This window comes from Thamnophis elegans, chromosome 11 (assembly GCF_009769535.1).
Source record: "Thamnophis elegans isolate rThaEle1 chromosome 11, rThaEle1.pri, whole genome shotgun sequence".
Taxonomy (NCBI): Eukaryota; Metazoa; Chordata; class Lepidosauria; order Squamata; family Colubridae; genus Thamnophis; species Thamnophis elegans.
The window spans coordinates 31,094,362-31,114,856 of NC_045551.1; the positions used below are offsets into that span (position 1 = coordinate 31,094,362).

The following is a 20,495-nucleotide window of genomic DNA, read 5'->3' on the forward strand; positions in this document are numbered from 1 at the left end:
AATGCAATCATAAAGCATGATGCATTGTGATAGCATTGCTTAGTGACAGAAATCATAGCAGTCCTATCGTAACATCCAGACCATGCAGATTATGAACTGGGCAAAGGTGGGAGTCCCAGGTGAATGGCCAGTGAGTGCATGGCTGCTATGGGGTGCTGGTGAAGACAGATACTTAGAAGTGCAGATGGGTATGTGGAAGCTACTGGACTGGGTGGTTGGGATACTGTGGGTGGGTACTCCAAAATGCAGGCTGGTGAAAAAGGGGCAGGAATGACTTCTGACTTGCAGCTAGCTTCCCCATTGACATTACTTGAGGAATGCCAACAGGAAATACCGGAAATCACGATCGTATGATTGGATCTTGTTATGACATCATAATCAGAAGTAGGCACCAAGTGCCTGATTTGCAAACGTGATTGTGAAAGATACAAGTTTAAGACTGTCTTAAGGCCCGCTGTTAAGCAGCATCATAACTTTGAATAGGCAGTGAATGAGTGGTCATAACTCAAAAACTACCCATACTTAAAGAAAACTGGTTTGCAAATGGCTATATGCTGCAGTATATTAGGTTTATTTATGACTCAAAAGCCTGCTATGGTTACTGCCATAAGCTAGCTTGCTAGATTCTGTTATATTGTTAAATACATCCCGTTTAATAGCCTTACATCAATGTTTATGTTTACTAAATCAAATTCAACGAAAATCTTATATATTTCCAGTTTAGTGTGTGTAGACTTCAACTTACAACCATTTGTTCAGTAACTGTTTAAAGTTATGAAGGGGCTAAATGAATGTGATTAGGATCAGTCCTCAGAAATCTGACCACCCCATGCTTCTGTGCTTGGCAACCATTTTGCAGTTATGATTGATTGTAGTGCTCCATAATGATATGATTGCAATTTGCAATTTTCCTTGCCAGCTTTCCCAGAAAGTCAATGGGGAAGCTAGCAGGAACAGTCACAAATTGCTGGGCCAAGTTTCCCTACTCATGCACACTCCTCCAGCTTCCCTGCGCTTGTGTTGTGTCAGTCATTTGCACCCACTTATGCAGCCTTCCTCTCCGTCATAGTTTTGTGCAGTCTTGTTCACCCTCTCTGAACTTACCACAAACCTCCCCCACACCCTCATACATCCTCCCTAAGTATCTCTGCACCTCCTTTGCACTCTCTCCCATCCAATAGCAGTCACTTACCTGCCTGCAAGTTTGCTCGCAAGTTGCCTGCAGCTTGCAACTTCCTGCCAACCTCCTAATTGATTTGGTTATGGGAAGTTGGCAAGAAGTTGCTTCACCTAATGACTGTATGGTTTGATTAACAATGGCAACTTGAGCTTCAGGGATTGCCCTAGCTAAACCATGTACTTGCACTTTATGACAGCATTACTTAGTGATAGAAATTACAGTCCAATTACTGTTGTAAATTGAAGATTACTTGTTGCTATTTATGTACCTTAATTCTTCATTAAGTCATTAATAGGTGTCCTGTGTCAAGTCTGATAGGATTGCAACAGATGCAATGCAGATAGAATGGATTCCTAGTGAATCTGAAGATTTTCTTGGTAGGAGGAGAGCTGTGCTAGTTTGTGGTAGTCCTAAAAACTGAAGTTGCTGCTGATAAATATTATTAAAAGGCATAAGCTTTCTTGAGTTACAGCTCACATCATCTAATGCAGATGTAGACTGATGTAAGATTTAAACTGGGATGAAGTAGGTAAGGTTCTTTAAAAATCCTGAGCAATTATTTGATCTGCAAAAGGTTTAGCAAAATCTGGTTAATGGTTTATTGAATTGTGAAAATAAATCTAAGACAACAGGATTTTTAAAATAGTTGATTACTGACATTATATAGGAACTTCCAGAATCTGAAATGAATGAGTGATTAGTACAAAAATAGGTGAATGTCTTCTTTCTGAACTAGAAATTCAATAAATTTAATAATAAATCAAACAAGAAACCCTTCCCAAAACACTCTGTTAACATTCATCCCTGTTAGATTTTTATTATATCTTAATTATGAACATAGTTCTATAATTCAAAACTGTATTCAGTTCTGATTAGTTTTATACATTTTGCTAAGTCATTGCTCTTATGTTTGTTATAGATGTCAACGAACTGAAAGACTGCCTTTATGTATTAGTAAAAGAGCAGCAGGTTCTAGCCAAGAAGACTGCTACCACAACTCTCTCTGCTCTCAGGCTGAAACAGAGGCTTGCTATATTAGAACGCTACTTTATCGCGTTAAATAGGAGCATTCTTCTGGAGAATGTCAAGGTGAAGCGGAAAAGCAGCAATATCCCTTTGCCCATGGTGGATAAGAAAAGGTAAAAGTTTGATGAAAGAAATCCAGTCTGTCCTTCTCCACATATCCCAGTTCTATCCTATAATAATATCATTAGGATTTTGTTTCTGTACATAAGGAATTCCAGGTAGTCCTCGACTTACTAGCACAATTGAGCCCGAAATTTCTGTTGTGAAGCGATACATTTGTTAAGTGAGTTTTGCCCCATTTTATGACCTTTTTGCCACAGTTGTTAAGTGAATCACTGCAGTTGTTAAGTTAGTAACATGGTTGTTAAGTGAATCTGGCTTCCCAATTGATTTTGCTTGTCAGAAGGTTGTAAAAGGCAGTCATATGACCTTGGGATTCTGCAACCATCATAATATGAGTCAGTTGCCAAATGTCTGAATTTTGATGACATGAACAGGAAGATGCAACCATGGTCGTAAGTGTGAAAAATGGTCATCACTTTTTTCAGTGCTATTGTAATTTCGAATGGTCACTAAATGAACTGTTGTAAATCGTGGACTGCCTGTAGCATTTTTGTTTTACATGGAAGAAAAATTCCTATAAAGCTTAAGTCAGAATGATAGTCCACTGTTTCCTGATTGTGTTCCAGAAACACCTATTTATTGTTTATACCTTTTGAGGCGGTTGGGTTTGAATCCTGGTTTTAAGATTTGGGGGGGTGGAGAGGGGGAAAAGTTTGCTTAGGATTTAAGCAAGAGATCATTCCTCAATTTCTCTCTTGTAGTCCTAGATCTGTAAGCAAAGGTGTTGAAGGTCTCGCCCGAGTAGGATCCAGAGCAGCCCTTTCGTTTGCCTTTGCGTTCCTACGGCGAGCTTGGAGATCAGGTATAAATTACAGGTTGAGTACTGCATAACTGGCCTAAATTTACAGATAGTTTTGGTGGAAACCCCCCCCCCCAACTTTTCAGTTGCCCAATCACATGCTGTGAAAAAATGTACCACAGCTAAAACACATTGCATTTGTAGGTGAGGATGCAGATCTTTGCAGTGAATTATTACAAGAGTCCTTAGATGCGCTTCGAGCCCTATCAGAAGCATCCCTGTTTGACGAAGGAACAGTATCCTCTGTATGGTTGGAAGTTGTGGAGAGAGCAACTAAATTTCTAAGGTCTGTTGTAACTGGGTAAGTTTTCAAAATACTGTTTGAGCTTGGTCCATGTTTTAATACAAATCGTGTTACTGAAACATGATTTTGAGCATGACCATTATTTTTCTTTTTCTTCCTTTGTGTTGGAATAAGTTGGAGCAAGCAACTTACTGTTTTTCATATGGGTTGAAGAGTCTAATAAAATCATCTTGCCTAGCCATTGTGGCATTTGATAAATATTGGAATTATAATCTAGAATATTTAAAACAGCCTCACAATTTGTAGAAGCGAAAGGGTCACATTGATAAATTAAAAATAATTATGGGCTGCAAAGGAACATGTGCCTCAAGCAGCAGTTTGATGGTTAGTGAAGTGATAGCAGTGTTAGAGCTGACTGTGAAGCATTGGAGATGCTTGGCAGTGTACTTTTCAGAATGGTGAATTTGTTCACTTTTTTAAGGCTGTTGTGCAACCCTGATTTAAAGAGTAAGAGACTTCCTAATCTGTTTTGTTTTGTTTACAATCATGTCATTAAGATATCTATACATGTCTTTTGTAAATTTACATTAAATGAGGGTCAATATAATAGTGTTGTAGTATGGTTGTTTATAAAGAAATTGGAAAAGTAGAATGGGTAGGGTGAGCGAATAGTATTTAGATATTTTAGAGAAAACATTGGATAATAGAATGGTGAACTAAGTTCTGTACTGTATATATACTATATTGCCAAAAGTATTCGGTCACCCATCCAAATAATCAGTATCAGGTCTTCCAATCACTTCCATGGCCACAGGTGTATAAAATCAAGTACCTAGGCATGCAGACTGTTTTTACAAACATTTGTGAAAGAATGGGTTGCTCTCAGGAGCTCAGTGAATTCCAGCGTGGAACTGTGATAGGATGCCACCTGTGCAACAAATCCAGTTGTGAAATTTCCTTGCTCCTAAATATTCCACAGTCAACTGTCAGCTGTATTATAAGAACATGGTAGTCTTTGGGAATGACAGCAATTCAGCCACAAAGTGGCAGGCCACATAAACTCGTCCAACATCAGTGTGTGACCTCACAAATGTGCTTCTGGAAGAATGGTCAAAAATTCCCATAAACACACTCCTGAACCTTGTGGACAACCTTCCCAGAAGAGTTGAAGTTGTTATAGCTGCAAAGGGTGGACCGACGTCATATTGAACCCTATGGATTAGGAATAGGATGTCACTTACAGTAAGTTCATATGCAAGTAAAGGCAGGTGAGCGAATACTTTTGGCAATATAGTGTATGTGGGTGTGTTTATAAGTAAATATATTTCTGTTTTTAAATTAGAGACATCCATGGAGCTCCAGGTTTAAAAGGCTCCGGAAGCATTCCACTGCAAGACCAGCACTTAGCACTTGCTATATTACTGGAATTGGCTGTTCAGAGAGGCACACTGAGGTAAACCCTTTAAGAGATTTTTTGTTGCAGAATCCAACATCATTTGAATATAATAGCTTTTGGGAACATTTTATATGGGCATGTGTGTGAAGGGAAGTGCTTGAAAAAAAGCGAGAGAAATAGAAGTGACAAGATTTATTCCTCCATGCCTTCAATTTAGTCTCAGTTCTTTTTTCAGCCAAATGTTGTCTGCTGTGATATTATTGCTTCAACTCTGGGATAATGGAACAAGAGAAACAGATAATGAACGCTCAGCACAGGGAACCAGTGCCCCTCTCCTTCCTTTGTTGCAGAGATTTCAGAATATAATTTGTAACAAAGAGATAAACAATACAGAAGACGAAATTCAGGTTTGTACTTCAGTGCTTCTATTTAGACTACAACCATGCTTTTGTACATTCATGGGACAGTATGTATGTATGTATGTATAAAAAATATAGAACCGGCTTCTCGCTAGTGATCTCATAAATATAAAAATACAATAATACATTTTGGAAAAAAAAACATACTGTAACCAAGGACCCAAAAAACTATTACATAATCAAATCCCATGTAGGCCAGATTCAATTAACAATCTGGTTCCATGGGGAAAGTCAAGTTTTCTGGAAGACTAACATCTAGTTCATAATGAGGATCTGTTCCATTGGCAAGTACCATGACTGAGAAGTACAATTATTTTGCTGATATTAATAATCATACTTCAAATTGATAATTGTGGGATCTATTTTAAATTGCAATTTATGTATATCTATAAATTTTCTGAAATATTTTTAATTTCTGAGGGCAGTAGAAATGAAATGCGGGGAAATGAAAGTTGAAATAATCCTGTAGTTATCGTTACAATACAAAAACTGCCATTACTGTGTACACCACTGTTAGTTCTGATGATCAGTTCTGAGTACTAAATCCATGATCTGCCCAATAAGTAAGCCGTCAATTATATTTTTGGTAAAATATTGTATAAATCTTGTTAATTACATGTGGATCTCATAAAATCTATAACTCCCTATAATATATCTTCTTGTTAAAAATGTTTAGCTCTTTAATATGTGGCTTTAAACAGGTATTGCCTAAGATAAAAAAATTAAATGTGTTTATTTTAGGTGTTGGCTTATCCACTAAGTCCAAATGAAAATTTCCTAAGATACCTAATACTGCCACAGGACAATGAGCTAGCAATTGATTTAAGGCAAACAGCTGTTGTGGTTATGGCTCACCTGGATCGCTTAGCCACTCCCTGCATGCCCCCACAGTGCAGCTCTCCAACATCTCATAAGGTAATGTACAACGAATTGGATAAATTAAATTGGGGATATTCCAAAGCTTATATAAGAGACTTTATCTGTAATGGATTTTTAAACTTTGCCCTACTGCCTCTGTGCCATGCCATAAATTGCCTTTTATGTACATCTCAGTTTCAAGAGTAGTTAACCATGCAGTCTTGTGGATTCTGAAGTCCTTGTTTGATGTGTAAGGTACTTTGACTTTTGGTAGATTTTGTAATTGCTAGATTATAGAAGAACTGTCCAATCTTTTAGATGCTTCTCATAAAAATTAAATCAAATTAATGAAGTCCAGATACTATCATCTATTCAAGTTTATCTAACTATCTTTCTGAAGTCTGTTTAATCTCAACTGAAACAGTAACATGCTTGAATTGGAATTATTTATGCAAGATACTAATTATTCTAATTTAAGAACAATTGTTGATATTTTCTCAAATGATGAATTTCCTTCTAGGCTTCTTTGCAGGAGTTTATAGCATGGGGATTAATAGGATGGAAATACTACTCTAATGTCAGTGGTCCAATTCAGTGTGAAGGACTTGCCAGTCTTGGAGTTACACAGATCGCTTGCGCAGAGAAGCGTTTTCTGATCTTGTCCAAAAATGGGCGTGTTTATACCCAAGCCTATAATAATGACACATTGGTACGTGGTTTTAATTTACTATTTAGCTTCTTTTTACAACAAAAGATAACATTCTTACTGTACAAATTTGAAACTTGTAATTGAGAAATCATCAATTTTTCTCAGCTTTAAAAAAGACTAGACATCCTGTAACCCATTGGACCATACTTTTAGACAGATTTCTAAGGGGAAAAAACAGAATGACCATTGGGGGGGAGGGGCACAGAAAAACAAATGAAGTGGGCACAACTTACAACTTCCTACTGCCTTCCCTATTGATTTTGCTTATGGGAAGCTGCTAGGGAGTGTCAGAAATAACTCCTTCTCCTCCTTGACTGATCTATGGAACTATCTGCCATTTTGCTGGAGGGGGGGGGGGTTGGGGAAGCAAAGGGAACTGTGGACTATGAGGAAAACAGAACTTCCACTCCCCGTCCTGTCATGTCCTCAAGGGTCCTCTCCCTTCAGTGAGGAAGAGAGATGTGTTGACTTCTGGTGCTCCCCAGCCAGCCAGCCTTACCTTGCCAGCAAGTGTCCATATTGCTTCCTTGTCTTTCCTTCACTGCCTACAGCGGTTAAGAGATTTCAAATTTCAGCCTCAATTCCAAATTGGCCAAGCACCGCTTACTGTCAGACCTTGCCGCCGGCCAGTTAGGTGTAGAGGGAGGCAGAAAGAAAGTGCAGATACAACCCTCCCATCTTCCGTTGCATCATGCAACCTATGGTTTCTGGAAAGTATAGTCGGAAGGCACAGTGATGCTGAAGCAGCCACAACTTTCTAAATTTCATTCCCATCGGAGTGATGGGTACTGGCATTCTGTAAGTTAGCCTATTTGAGTTACCTTGGTTCAATAATTGTTTCTACCTCCCTCTGGCCTCTGCACCCAATTGGCTGGTTTTAATTTCACCCAATTGTTAGAAACAAACATAAACGAGAGTTTCAGTAGTACAGTATATAGATATCTGTACTGAGATCTTTTTACTGTTTCAGTTCATGTGTTAATGGATTATATCTTCTTCAATAATTCAAGCAAACACAAGTGAATTTAAAGCAATCCTTTAAAAAAAAAAGCTTCCATGGTGTTTCAGTTCTGCTTTAGAATATTGAAAAGAGTAGACCCCGAAATGAGGGATAGCCTCACCCGCTGCTTTTGTTGAAAAGAAAGTGGAAATGGAAAAAAGTCCTTGTTTTAAAACCTTTGTAACATATAAATCAGGATATGTGATTATTTTTCCATGTTGAATATAGTTTGTATCTAATTACTTAAATATACTTAGTTTGAGTGAAAAACATAGTTATTCAATTAGCTATTGAAAAGTTTTGAGAATATTCTATAATGTCTGTCTGTAAGGATTCTTACTTTACTTTTTCTGCTGTTCTTCAATACAGAGTTTTTATTTGTATGTGTTTATATCTAGGCACCACAACTTGTACAGAGTCTTCCTTCTAGAAATATTATTAAAATTGCAGCACACTCAGATGGACATCACTATCTGGCTTTGGCTGCAACTGGAGAAGTTTTCTCGTGGGGTTGTGGAGATGGTGGACGACTGGGCCATGGAGATACTGTGTATGTATTTTAGATAGCTTGTGATAAGAGGCTTGACTGTAAAATGCTTTCTTCCCACTTGCATTTATTGAGACTAAAACCAGTAAAAAAATACTGGAAACAAGGATTATTAGGCTAAAAAATAAGCTGAAATTATCTGTTACAAACTGGCATGATGTGTAGATGACATTAGATATAATTGTGGGTGCCGTTAACAGAAGCCTAGCAAAGCTTACTTTTTAGAGGGTGGCTTTTGATAGATACACATGCACACACACATACATTCTTGAGAAAGGAAGAAAGGAGGAAGGGATGAAGGAAGAATATTATTTGTGGTGGAAATTAAATTTTCACACTTGTTTTCAGCTGGAATTGACAAACTTGGCATGTAGGGAAGCTAGCAGCATCCATGATTTTTGTCTGGATTTGTATTTATTTGAGGTCAATCTTTCATTTTAAAGGGATTGTTTACTCCAGGTTAATATAATGTATTCCTGTTTCAATAGTGAATACAATGTTAGCAATGATTGATGGGGAGTTTTCAGCTTCTGTTTTTATTTTTAGCATACTAAATTAGCAGTTGCATTTCTGCTTTGTAATTCTGATGGACATTGATCCGTATTAGGGTCAGATGAGGCAAAAGCTTGGAAAGCAGTAAGCCAAACTGTGGTTATAAACGCCAGTGTAAGAGATGATTCTTCAAAGTTTCCAGCAAAATAAATAAAATGTTGGATCATGTGTTAGAAATTTTCCCAATATTAAGGATATTGATTTATGCAGAACATTAACATATTTTGGGATACTCAATTACAATCATTCTGATTATAAGTAAGACAGCAACATTTGCATCTACACATCTTGCTATAAATTTCTGCAACCAGACAGTTGAATAGTATGGGAAATCTGTTTTACACAGCAGTTAAATCTTTGTTTGATAAATATAGCATCATAGATTTGGAAGGGCCCATGTAGACAATCGGGCAGCTCCTTGTTCAATGCAAGAATGCAAGGCAGCATGTATTTTACGTATCTGTGTGGCTATTGCTTGAAACTGTCCAATTGTAGGAAGCCAACATTTTCTTTGAATAGCTTGTTTTTCTAATAATAGACTGCATAGTATATGATGTCCAGTTTGATTTGTTTATAGTTATTGCTGTGTGCATGGAATCTGTTGCCATTTTATAATATGTGTTCCGTTAATTCTCATAGTTGTACTTTCCTATTACACTCCCTTTTTTTAGGCCTTTAGAAGAACCAAAAATGATTTCTGCTCTCTCTGGGAAGCAGGCTGGAAAACATGTTGTACACATTGCATGTGGAGGCACCTACAGTGCTGCAATAACAGCTGATGGAGAATTGTACACGTGGGGCCGAGGAAACTATGGCAGACTAGGTCATGGTATGTTTCTGATATTTTCTTTAAAGCAGGAGGTGGCATCCTTTTTTGGCTTCATTGGGTTTCCATAATGGTATATTGGAATGACCTTAGGTGATAGGAGGAAAAGCCACAGACTTCTCAGGAAACAACAACTGAATGGAAAACTGCTGGTGGTTTTCTACTGATGCACCATAGAGAGTATTTTAATTTACTGCATCTGTGTATAGTTTGCCAATTGCACAGTGGGAGATAGGACAGTGCTCTTGAGGGTCAACATCATTGCCCAGAGGATAATTGGTTGCCCTCTTCCCTCTTTGGAAGAGCTTTATAGCTCCACTGCCTTAAGAAAATTCAAAACATCCTTAAAGATCCATCTCATTCTGAGCACTCTTTTCTTTTGAACTATTACCATCTGGCAGATGATACAGGATAATAAAAACAAGGAAATTTAGGCTGAAAAACAGCTTCCATCCCAGGGCAGTAACCATATTGAAGTCTAGGGTATAGTGCAATATTAATGCAATATGGGTTTTCAATTTTCAATTTTCAATTATATAGAATGTAAAGGATGTTTGTGTTTTTATTTTTATAGTTTTAATGTACACTGAAGATGGCATTTAATTTCGTTTTAGCACGTGCAATGACAATAAAGTAAACTAACTAACACAGACTTAGACAACCATCATTCAGAAGGTATCTCAGAAACGGAAGGGACATGATAAATGCCTCAGAAGGGACTCGCCATAGATTTTCTGGAAAGTAAAAGTAAAGGAGGGGAGAAATGCCTTCAGACTTGAGGTAGCAATAAAGGTAGTGTTAGTACCATGGTTTGTGCTTCTTGTCTGGACTACCTCAAAGGGCTGAACAATTCCTTCTGTTTTTGCCTTTTCTGTCGTTCTGTCTGGTGGAGCTGCAGATAGTGTGGCCAGTAGCTCTGTGACAGGCGTAGGCATTTTTCCCCATTTTTTAAATGGGTGGATTTAACAAGTTCATTCCGCCCACCCCTTAACATCACTGAAAGCGAATAGTTTTGCTGTCAAATACAAATTTTGTGATGGGGCTATTAAAATGCCCTTTGGGGTCTCTAGAGCCCCTTTAACAAGAACAAGCAAGATTGTTGATGCTGGGGGCTGCACTTAATGTGTTTAGGGACAAGGACAGCTGGAACTGTCACCATTAAGCAAAATAAATCTGTTTATTGTGAGGTGGATTTTTTAATGGATTAGAACTACTTTAGAGTTTTCACCATTTTCTTCTATGTTTCATTACTTAAAAGGGAAATCCCTACACTGATCCAAGCCATCACAATCAGAGACGGCCTGGTGACCCCAATTTTTTACTCCTACTGTGAATCTTGAGCGAGGGTCTCTCACTTTCTTTTTTATTTGGAAGGCTCCAGTGAAGACCAGACAATTCCAGTTTTGGTTACTGGCCTGAAAGGATTGAAAGTGATTGATGTAGCCTGTGGGAGTAGTGATGCCCAGACTCTTGCTGTAACAGAAAATGGTGAGTAGCACAATCTGCAACATTATTGAGATCATGAGACTGGGAAACCATTTTTATTTTCTGTAAAATAGTTTTATTCTTATTAAAATGCTGTACTGTAGGAACTCACCGTATATACTCGAGTATAGGCCGACCCGAATATAAGCCGAGGCACCTAATTTTACCACAAAAAACTGGAAAAGTTATTGACTCGAGTATAAGCCTAGGGTGGGAAATGCAGCAGCTACCGGTAAATTTCAAAAATAAAAATAGATACCAATAATGTTTTTGAATATTTATTTCAAAGAAAAACAGTAAACTAGCGGTGTATTCAATGAAATACTTCACTCACCTCATGATGCTGATGTCCCGCTGTGATGATGATGTCCCGTGCAGCTGCGGGAGCGATGTCCCGCCTCCTATGACACACGGCACAGTGATTCCTATCATTGGATCACTGTACCAGAGGAGGTGGGACATCGCTATGTGGCTGCTTGCCATAACAAGGAGGAGGTGGGACATCGTTGCAGAGCGGCAGGAGGGGGAGGAAGGGGAATCGTAAGACAGCCCTGCATTACATTAGAACGTGAGGAGGGGGGATGGTGTGGTGCGCGCTGCGCGGCAAACTGACACAGAGGGAGGGGAAACTCACAGGGGCACTGGGCCATTCACGAGTGTCACCCAGCGGCATGGCCCCGCCCCTTTTTCTCCTCCATTTCGGGCAAATTTTTCACTGACTCGAGTATAAGCCGAGGCGGCTTTTTTCAGCCCAAAAAGTGGGCTGAAAAACTAGGCTTATACTCGAGTATATACAGTAAATAGTAAAAAAAAGGTTAAAGAATAACAAGCATTAATATAATAGCAACTCCCTAAGAATAAAATCATGATTTAGCTGTTAAAAATTAGCAAATGATGATTTCAATAGAAATGTATTTTCTTTTCTTAGAAGTATAGCAATGGATTGATGTAGCTTTCAAAATGGAAGGGGGAGAATATGTAAATATTTGGATGCTGTATACAAAAGAATGTTTCTCTCATTTCTACCAAGCTGAAGTTTTTTGGTAGTGGAACATAAAATGATGTAAAGTAACATCAGGAAACATTGTAGAAGCATATTCAATTTGTACCTAAAGAAACCAGAATATTGATACATTTTCAGTTTCTTAGATTACTTCTAGGTGAAGTATTATTTTTTCATCTAGTAAAAAAATAGTAGAAATGTTGTTTGAAAATTGCTCTTTTTTACAGAAAACAGTTGTGAATGTTAACATTTCACAGTTATTTATATCTACTTTCATATTGCTTTATTTGCAACGTTCCATTGCCTGAAAGTGCAGATATTTGCTTATTCTATTATTATGCGACCCTTACTGAGATCTATTTTTCCAGGTCAAGTATGGTCTTGGGGAGATGGAGATTATGGAAAATTGGGAAGAGGTGGCAGTGATGGTTGCAAAACTCCCAAACTGATCGAAAAACTTCAAGACTTGGATGTTGTTAAAGTACGCTGTGGGAGTCAGTTCTCACTTGCTTTAACAAAAGATGGACAGGTGTATTCATGGGGAAAGGGAGACAATCAGAGGCTTGGGCATGGAACCGAAGAACATGTTCGTTATCCCAAATTGCTGGAAGGCTTGCAAGGTGAGTGAAGAGGAAATTGCTTGATATGTTAATCTAGAAATTGATAATTCCCAGAAATTGTTAACTTAATGCCTGCCCTAGGTGACAGTTATCCAAGCAACATTTTTCAGTGTATGAAAAAATTCTTAATGATCACGAGTCAAGATAAATCTTCTCTAACTGACATAAAGATTATTTTGTTTTTTAAAGATGATATGTGGAATATTGAGATTAACATACTAGGGTTCTTTTGCAAACTGTTGATTCCAAAGAACAAAAGTACTCTTGAACACATGTGGAGACATATCTGACATTAAAGGCAGCTCTTAAAAAGATTTCTTGAATTTTGTGACTCCTTAGCTCCTTAAAATGAAACATGAATTTGCGCAATTTATCCATGAATGATTTCACAAAAATTTGAATTGGGCATGAATTACATATACCACTTCCTTTGAATGATGAAATCTAATTTAAATAGTAAATAAAGTAATGATAAAAACCACATAACTTGATATAAGAAAAAAATTCAATATATTTTAAAGCCATTCCTTTTTTTTAATGGTAAGAAATAGTTAGTTCCTGAAAGCAGAATTCAGTTCTGAGACAGTCACTCTTTTTCACATTCTACATTTGTTCTCAAATGTTCTTGTTTTCAAGAATTATAGAAAAACCTGATTCATACAACCTTTGGGTCAGAGGGATTGCCCAGTTCTAGTAGACCTTGAATGTTTTCAATTTTAGTATATATAAATTATATAGTTATAAAATGAGGTTTTAGTGTGTTAAAATAGAAGCAGAGAGTAAGAATAAGTAAACTGTTCTTTCAGGGGAAAGTATGCTTACTATATTGTAATAACTGTCTACAGTTAGCTTCCACAGTTAAGTTGTTGGTTATTGATTTTAAAAAGAATTAGACATTACAATTATATTACAATTGCAATTATCGTATCACAATGAGTGGTTATTTTTATAGACTTTTTGGAAGGTGTACTATTTCTTACGCCCTATTTCTCACAGCCAATTGGTTGGCCTCTGCCAGGAATGGCCTTGGCCTTCAGTTTGCAGCAATAAATATTAACAAAGGAGAATATTTGTAACTCAGGGTTGAAATGAGATGTTCTTGGTGCTCTCTGAGCTTGCTTGTTTTCTTGCAGATGTTTATAACTAAAATGATTTCAAGATCAGGTTTAAAGTATTTTATTTTAATTTTTCTTTCAAGTTATAATGAGAATGATTATTGTCATAATTTTTGTTTCATCATTTTGCCTTCAGGGAAAAAAGTTATAGATATAGTAGCTGGCTCTACTCACTGTTTAGCCCTCACGGAAGATAGTGAAGTCTATAGCTGGGGAAGCAATGATCAGTGCCAGCATTTTGACACTTTGAGGATTACTAAACCAGAGCCAACTGCTCTTCCAGGATTGGACTCAAAACACATTGTTGGTGTTGCCTGCGGACCAGCCCAGGTAAGTTTTCCCTTTACAGCAGCAGTCCCCAAACTTTGTGGTTGGCGGCCCAGCTAGAGCGGGGGAGAAGAGAACTGGCCCATGCGAGCGGCAGGCCAGCATGCATGCAGCCCTTATGTGAGTGGCAGGCTGGTGCGGATATGTGCAGCTCGGCTTGCGTGAGTAGTGGGATGCATGTGTGTTATAGCCAGCCACTTGTTTGGCCCAGTTCCAAATAGGCCACGGCTCAGTAGTGGGCCATGGCCTAGGGGTTGGGGACCCCTGCTTTACAGTTCTCTTGAGGTTACAAACAAGGTTGGGGAATTGATTTAAGAGCACATTTCTCTTTTATGCTTCATATCTAACTCATCCATTTGACAATGATTTATTTGCATATTTAAGATTTATGTATTTTATGTTTCATATGTACCGCCTGCTTTTTTAATATGCCTATTCAGACTACTTTTAACTTCCATTACACTTCAAATTTACATTTTGATCATAGCTGTACTGCTGTTTCTGAGTTTGCATGTTTGTGAGTATAGACTAATTTGAACTGTCATTTTAGGATTAGTTATTTGTCTGCATGATTTTTCCATGTTAGAATCCTATTCTTCAATTAACACCCCCACCTACTTTTCTTGGTGGAGATGATTGATAAAACAGAAGCAGAATTACACTTAGGGATACAGAGACAGAGATTTCCTCTGGTACAAAAGCTTGTTTTGAAATGTAATCTCTTAAGGTTTTTTTAAAAATAAATGGTGGATGAAATTTCAGGAATAGAATGTAATATAATTTCATTCCTATGCATAACACTTTCACTTCTGTTTCCCAAGCTCTGCATATGTCTTCAAAAGTAGGGCTTATGTGTCTTCTATTACATTCATGGGTCCTGGAAATAGATTCATTCCTAGGGCAACTTGCAGGGTGAAAATTTAGTCGTGATTTGAAAGATGATTATGTTCTTCTCACCTAACTCAAAGTAAAATTGGATCAGCTATCCCCAGAGGACTCAGTTACTTTTAGATGGACTAGGTGCTCCACTTGGCATTTGAATAGGCTGCTGGAAATTATATTACTCAAAGTAGGAGGTGACTACTTTAGGCAAAAACTAAATTTGATTGCCAGTTTAGGCAAAAACTAAATTTGATTTCCAATCTAGTCACAAATGCAATTTGATTTTCAGTTTAGGCAAACATTACATTTGATTCCATTTCACTTATATTTTATTGCAGTTAGAATCAGAACTATTAATATGATTATTCTTCAGCAACAGATAATTTCCCACTTTAATAACATAAAAATATTACTTGCTAATGTTTTGTGAGAACATGTAAACTGAATTGTTGAAAAGATAAGGTTGTTGTTATGAAATATTGCTATCATTTATTGATTGGATCTTTTGGTTTCACACAGCGGTTGTTTAAATATATATTTTAAATATATATTGTGTATGTATTTGTAATACTTTTCTATTTTTGTTTTCAATTTTTATTATTTTTTTACATGGATGTCTTAGTATATTTGAGGATATTTTAAGCCAAATAATCTTTCAATTGTGACAGGCAGAAATGAACTTAATTAATTAGTTTTGGGAGCTGATTGTAAGCCCCTTACTTTTTAAATTGTGTACTACTTTGCCCTAAACTATTGTTACTCAATTCCCATTTATTTTCCACTATAATTTATTTAAAAATTGATAGCTTTTAGTGATGGATGACAAAGGAAGCATCTTTCAGCAGTTCTACATCTCAAAGATACTAATATTTAATCCTAATATGTTTTGATTTTTCTTTTCCCGGCAGAGCTTTGCCTGGTCATCTTGTTCAGAATGGTCAATTGGTTTACGTGTCCCCTTTGTGGTAGATGTTTGCTCAATGACATTTGAACAGCTGGATCTCTTATTGAGACAAGTTACAGAGGGAATGGATGGCAGTTCTGACTGGCCACCTCCACAGGAGAAAGAATGTATGGCTGTGGCTACTTTGAATCTTCTAAGGTTGCAGGTATTTTAAATATCATGGCAGTAGCATTCAGAACGGAGCCTCAGAATCTCTGGTATTTAACTATTGAATTAGCTGGAATTAACATTGTCTTGCTATTTTCCAAACCATTTATTTTTTGTTTGTTACTGTCTTTGTGTAGTCCCTAAAAGAGTGGCAGCTGTTATCACAATAATATCTGTAGGTTGCACCTTAAAAGGTATAGCATGTCTATGGTCAAGTAATTACCTTGTCAATTACTGGCCTGGGTGACCTATCCTCCAAAGTCCCTTCCAACTTACCGTATTTTGGTTAAAAAAGGGGGCATTTTTGCTTTACCCCAGCCCTGCTGAAGCCTGCAGAGTGCGCCTGGGGGCTGGGGAGGACAAAAACGTTTTTTTCTTACTTACCTCTTTGAAATCTTGGTGCATCTTATACACCGGTGTATCTTATAGTCCGAAAAATATGGTAGTTACTCTTTTTGATCCTAGATCACCGTAATTCAAGGCCGACACTCATTTCCCATATAATTGGGGATGTGTTTATAACATATATTAATTAATTTTCATGTATGTTGAAAGTACATTCCTTAGTAAATGTTTAAAATTCACAGCTATGTATGTTTAATTTGCAACATTAGAATTCTTTCTTGAATTTGCGTCACTGTTTATAAGTTGTCTGTGCTTGTCTTTCAGCTTCATGCTGCAATTAGTCACCAAGTTGATCCCGAATGCCTTGGCTTGGGGTTAGGCAGTGTCTTGCTCAACAGTCTAAAGCAGACAGTAGTGACTTTAGCAAGTAATGCTGGTGTGCTTAATACTGTGCAGTCAGCTGCCCAAGCAGTGCTCCAAAGTGGATGGTCTGTGTTGCTACCAACTGCAGAGGAGCGAGCAAGAGCTCTTTCGGCACTTTTACCCAGTACAGGTATGCTTCCTTCACAGATATATGAAGATAACACAGAGAAAGACATTGTTAATAATACGTCATACATTACAAAAATGTTGTTAACTTTTAGTTTCAGGGAATGAAACAAATGTGAGTCCAGGTCGTAGATTTATGATTGATTTACTGGTTGGAAGTTTGATGGCTGATGGGGGTCTAGAATCTGCACTGAATGCTGCTATTACTGCAGAAATTCAGGTAGGTTGGCTTTGTGTTCACTACAGATTGGAAAAACTTGTTTGTTTATAAAGTAACTTTACTGTGTTTTATCATTTTTGTTGCCGTAAATTATGAATGTTTAGGCTAGCAATGCTTATGAAGGGAAAGGATTGTCATTTATCGATCAGTAAATGGTATACATAGATTATTGCATCGTCTACCCCATTAACTAGAAGTATTATGGATTGGGAAATCCTGTAATCTATAAAAAAAAGATTATGGCTAAATTCAATTTAGAGGACCAAATATGTTCTGAGGCTGCCCTGATTGTGTTCATATTCATGTTGGAGCTCTTAGTTTCTGGTTCACCAGCAAAATCCATTAATCTAATGTGGTAACAGTGTTTATAGGGGACTAGGCGGAGTTTAGGATATGCAGTAAAAACAAGTTGGTGCTTATACAAGACAAGAGAGCCATTTTATTTTAGAGTTTACTAATAACTTTAGTACAAATCTAGACAGCATACTAAAAAGCAGAGACATCAGGCTGCCAACAAAAGTGCGTATAATCAAGGCTATGGTTTTCCCAGTTGCAATGTATGGCTGTGAAAGTTGGACCATAAGAAAGGCTGAGCCTTTCTGAGAAAGAATTGAGGCCTTTGAACTATGGTGCTGGAGAAGACTCTTGCGAGTCCCTTGGACTGTAAGATGATCAAACTGGTCAGTCCTAGAGGAGATCAACCCTGACTGCTCTTTATAAGGCCAGAGCCTGAAGATGAAACTCAAATACTTTGGCCACCTAATGGGAAGGAAGGACTCACTGGAATAGAGCCTAATACTGGTTTGAAAGCATGAGGGCAAAAGAAGAATGGGACGATAGAGAATGAGGTGGCTGGATGGAGTCACGAAGCAGTAGGTATGAGTTTAAATGGATTCCAGAGGATGATAGAGGACAGGAAGATCTGGAGGAACGTTTTTCATGAGGTTGCGATGGGTCAGATGCGGCTTCGCAACTAACAACAACAACAAGTAACTTTAACTAACTCTGTGACATGTGGCTCAATAACCACATTTCTCCAACCTGAATAAGCGTAGAATTTTTCTTGGAACATTGCGGCTTATTTTATATATTGATGGTTGCATGTAGTCAACATTATTAATTTTGGAAAGGTAAGCCCGTCTGGGTGTTATAGGAATGCCATCAGGAAATATTAGGATTATAGTCTAGACCTGAAGCATAAAATAATCCTGAAAGGAGGCAATGGCAAATTATTTCTTTATTATTAATTAAATTACACTGATGGGTCTGTGCAGTTGTAAAAAGTTAGATGTGATTGGAAACTTTTTTTTTTAAACCTCGTATGAATTCCCTTTTGTTCTGCTTTATCTCTCACAGCCATATGGGCTTTATGGAGTGGTAGAGTTGCTGATTCATTTAAGAGACGGAAGCTGGAAAGTCAATAAATCATTAGGGGTTGGGCCATTACATGTCTTATTTAATGGATATAACAATGAAAATGTTCAGTGCTTTCACTTAAATCTTTTGCTTTGTAGGATATTGAAGCAAAAAAAGAAGCTCAAAAAGAAAAAGAAATTGACGAGCAGGAAGCAAATGCATCAACACTTCACCGGAATAAAACACCATTAGATAAAGACCTCATTAATACTGGGATCTATGAATCTGCAGGAAAACAAAGCTTGCCCTTGGTTCAATTAATACAGCAACTATTGAGGTATTCTAGTTTGATAACAAAGATGTCTTAGAATTATTGTTCCTCTTCATTTTTTAATGTTTGATTTCTTTTCATTTTTGTCTACTGTCTAAGAAGCATACTGTATTGAGAATAAAGACGACACTAAAAATCATTTTATGAGTGTACTGATTAAGGGTACATCTGGTACACTTGCCATTTTGAGTTGTAAACTTCTGCAAGTCTGGACAATTATCTTCTGCTTTTAAAACAGGATTTTTGATATCAGATTGTAGCATGGTCTTGGGTCTTTCTTTCTTTCTTTCTTTCTTTCTTTCTTTCTTTCTTTCTTTCTTCTTTCTTTCTTTCTTTCTTTCTTTCTTTCTTTCTTTCTTTCTTTCTTTTTTGTTTTGTTTTGTTTTGTTTTGTTTTGTTTCATAGTTATAGGTCACAGCCAGAGCCAGGCCCTTAGTCAGAGGTTCTGAAACTACATATTACCCCCACCCCGAGGCTTAGAACTAAATTTCAGGAGCTTGGAGACAAAAAAAAGCTTTTTCAATCTTTGTGTTGAAAACATTTTCAAAGTACTCTTCAACAGTCTTTTCTCTACTTTATGGCCTCTAGTACTGGGCCACAGTACCCATCAACCATACACATGCCCATTGTTTTTCTCCAGAATGGTTGATTTGCTGTTGTCCAAAGAAGGATCTTTGTGATTGTGTGTTTGTGCAAATTGTTCTCTGTTACTTATGCAGTTAGTGAAACACATCTGTTAAGTAGATGTTCCTCTATTGATTATTTAAGCAGCATTTGACATTGCAGATTATGGTTAATACATTGAAATTTAATAAGAAAAATATTCTTTATATGTAATATTCTTAAGGTTGTATTTTATAAAATTTCAAGTTTCTGTTTTTATTTATTTGATTTATAGATTACAATAATGAATAAAAGTAAGAGTTATATTATACAATGTTTGAAAACAATACTTGTTTATCACTGGGTGGCGGAATGAGGAAGATGTAATTACAAATTTGGGACTTTGATGCCAAATAATATCTTAAGAAAAATCAACAAAATATTAGTGTATGGTTGGCTAGAGATCTTTTTTGTTCAACTTTTTAAAGCCTTTTAAAAAATATTATTCCCACCAGGAACATTGCTTCACAAACTATTGCTAAATTGAAAGAGGTGGCTCGTCCCATTTCGTCTTCTTTAGACCATGAACATTATAATAAAGAAAGGTCTGCTTCTTTGGACTTACTGCTGCGTTTTCAGCGCTTGCTTGTTAGTAAGTTATACCCAGGAGATCATTTTGGACAGGTCTCTAATACATACAGTAAGTATGGCAAAAATAATTAGTGTTGAAATTACATAAAATACAATAGAATTCCTTATTGGCCAAGTGTTTTTTATGGGATTCACAAGGAATTTGTCTTAGGTGCTTAAGCTCTCAGTGTACATACAAGCAACAAGTGATAAATGATGATGAGAATCATAAGATACAG

The 20,495-nt window shown here is 37.1% G+C and overlaps 1 protein-coding gene across 1 annotated transcript in view; it reads left to right on the top strand.

The window, feature by feature from the left end:
- HERC2 (HECT and RLD domain containing E3 ubiquitin protein ligase 2) overlaps positions 1–20,495 on the top strand; it is a 140,606-nt gene that overhangs the window by 12,003 nt on the left and 108,108 nt on the right. Inside the window, 17 exon segments of the mRNA XM_032226699.1 lie at positions 2,100–2,319; positions 3,031–3,131; positions 3,273–3,429; positions 4,715–4,825; positions 5,004–5,175; positions 5,929–6,102; positions 6,566–6,754; positions 8,153–8,304; positions 9,525–9,682; positions 11,054–11,167; positions 12,536–12,787; positions 14,039–14,232; positions 16,020–16,220; positions 16,892–17,120; positions 17,212–17,336; positions 18,851–19,029; positions 20,142–20,326. Coding sequence (XP_032082590.1) covers positions 2,100–2,319; positions 3,031–3,131; positions 3,273–3,429; positions 4,715–4,825; positions 5,004–5,175; positions 5,929–6,102; positions 6,566–6,754; positions 8,153–8,304; positions 9,525–9,682; positions 11,054–11,167; positions 12,536–12,787; positions 14,039–14,232; positions 16,020–16,220; positions 16,892–17,120; positions 17,212–17,336; positions 18,851–19,029; positions 20,142–20,326 — 2,913 coding nt within the window.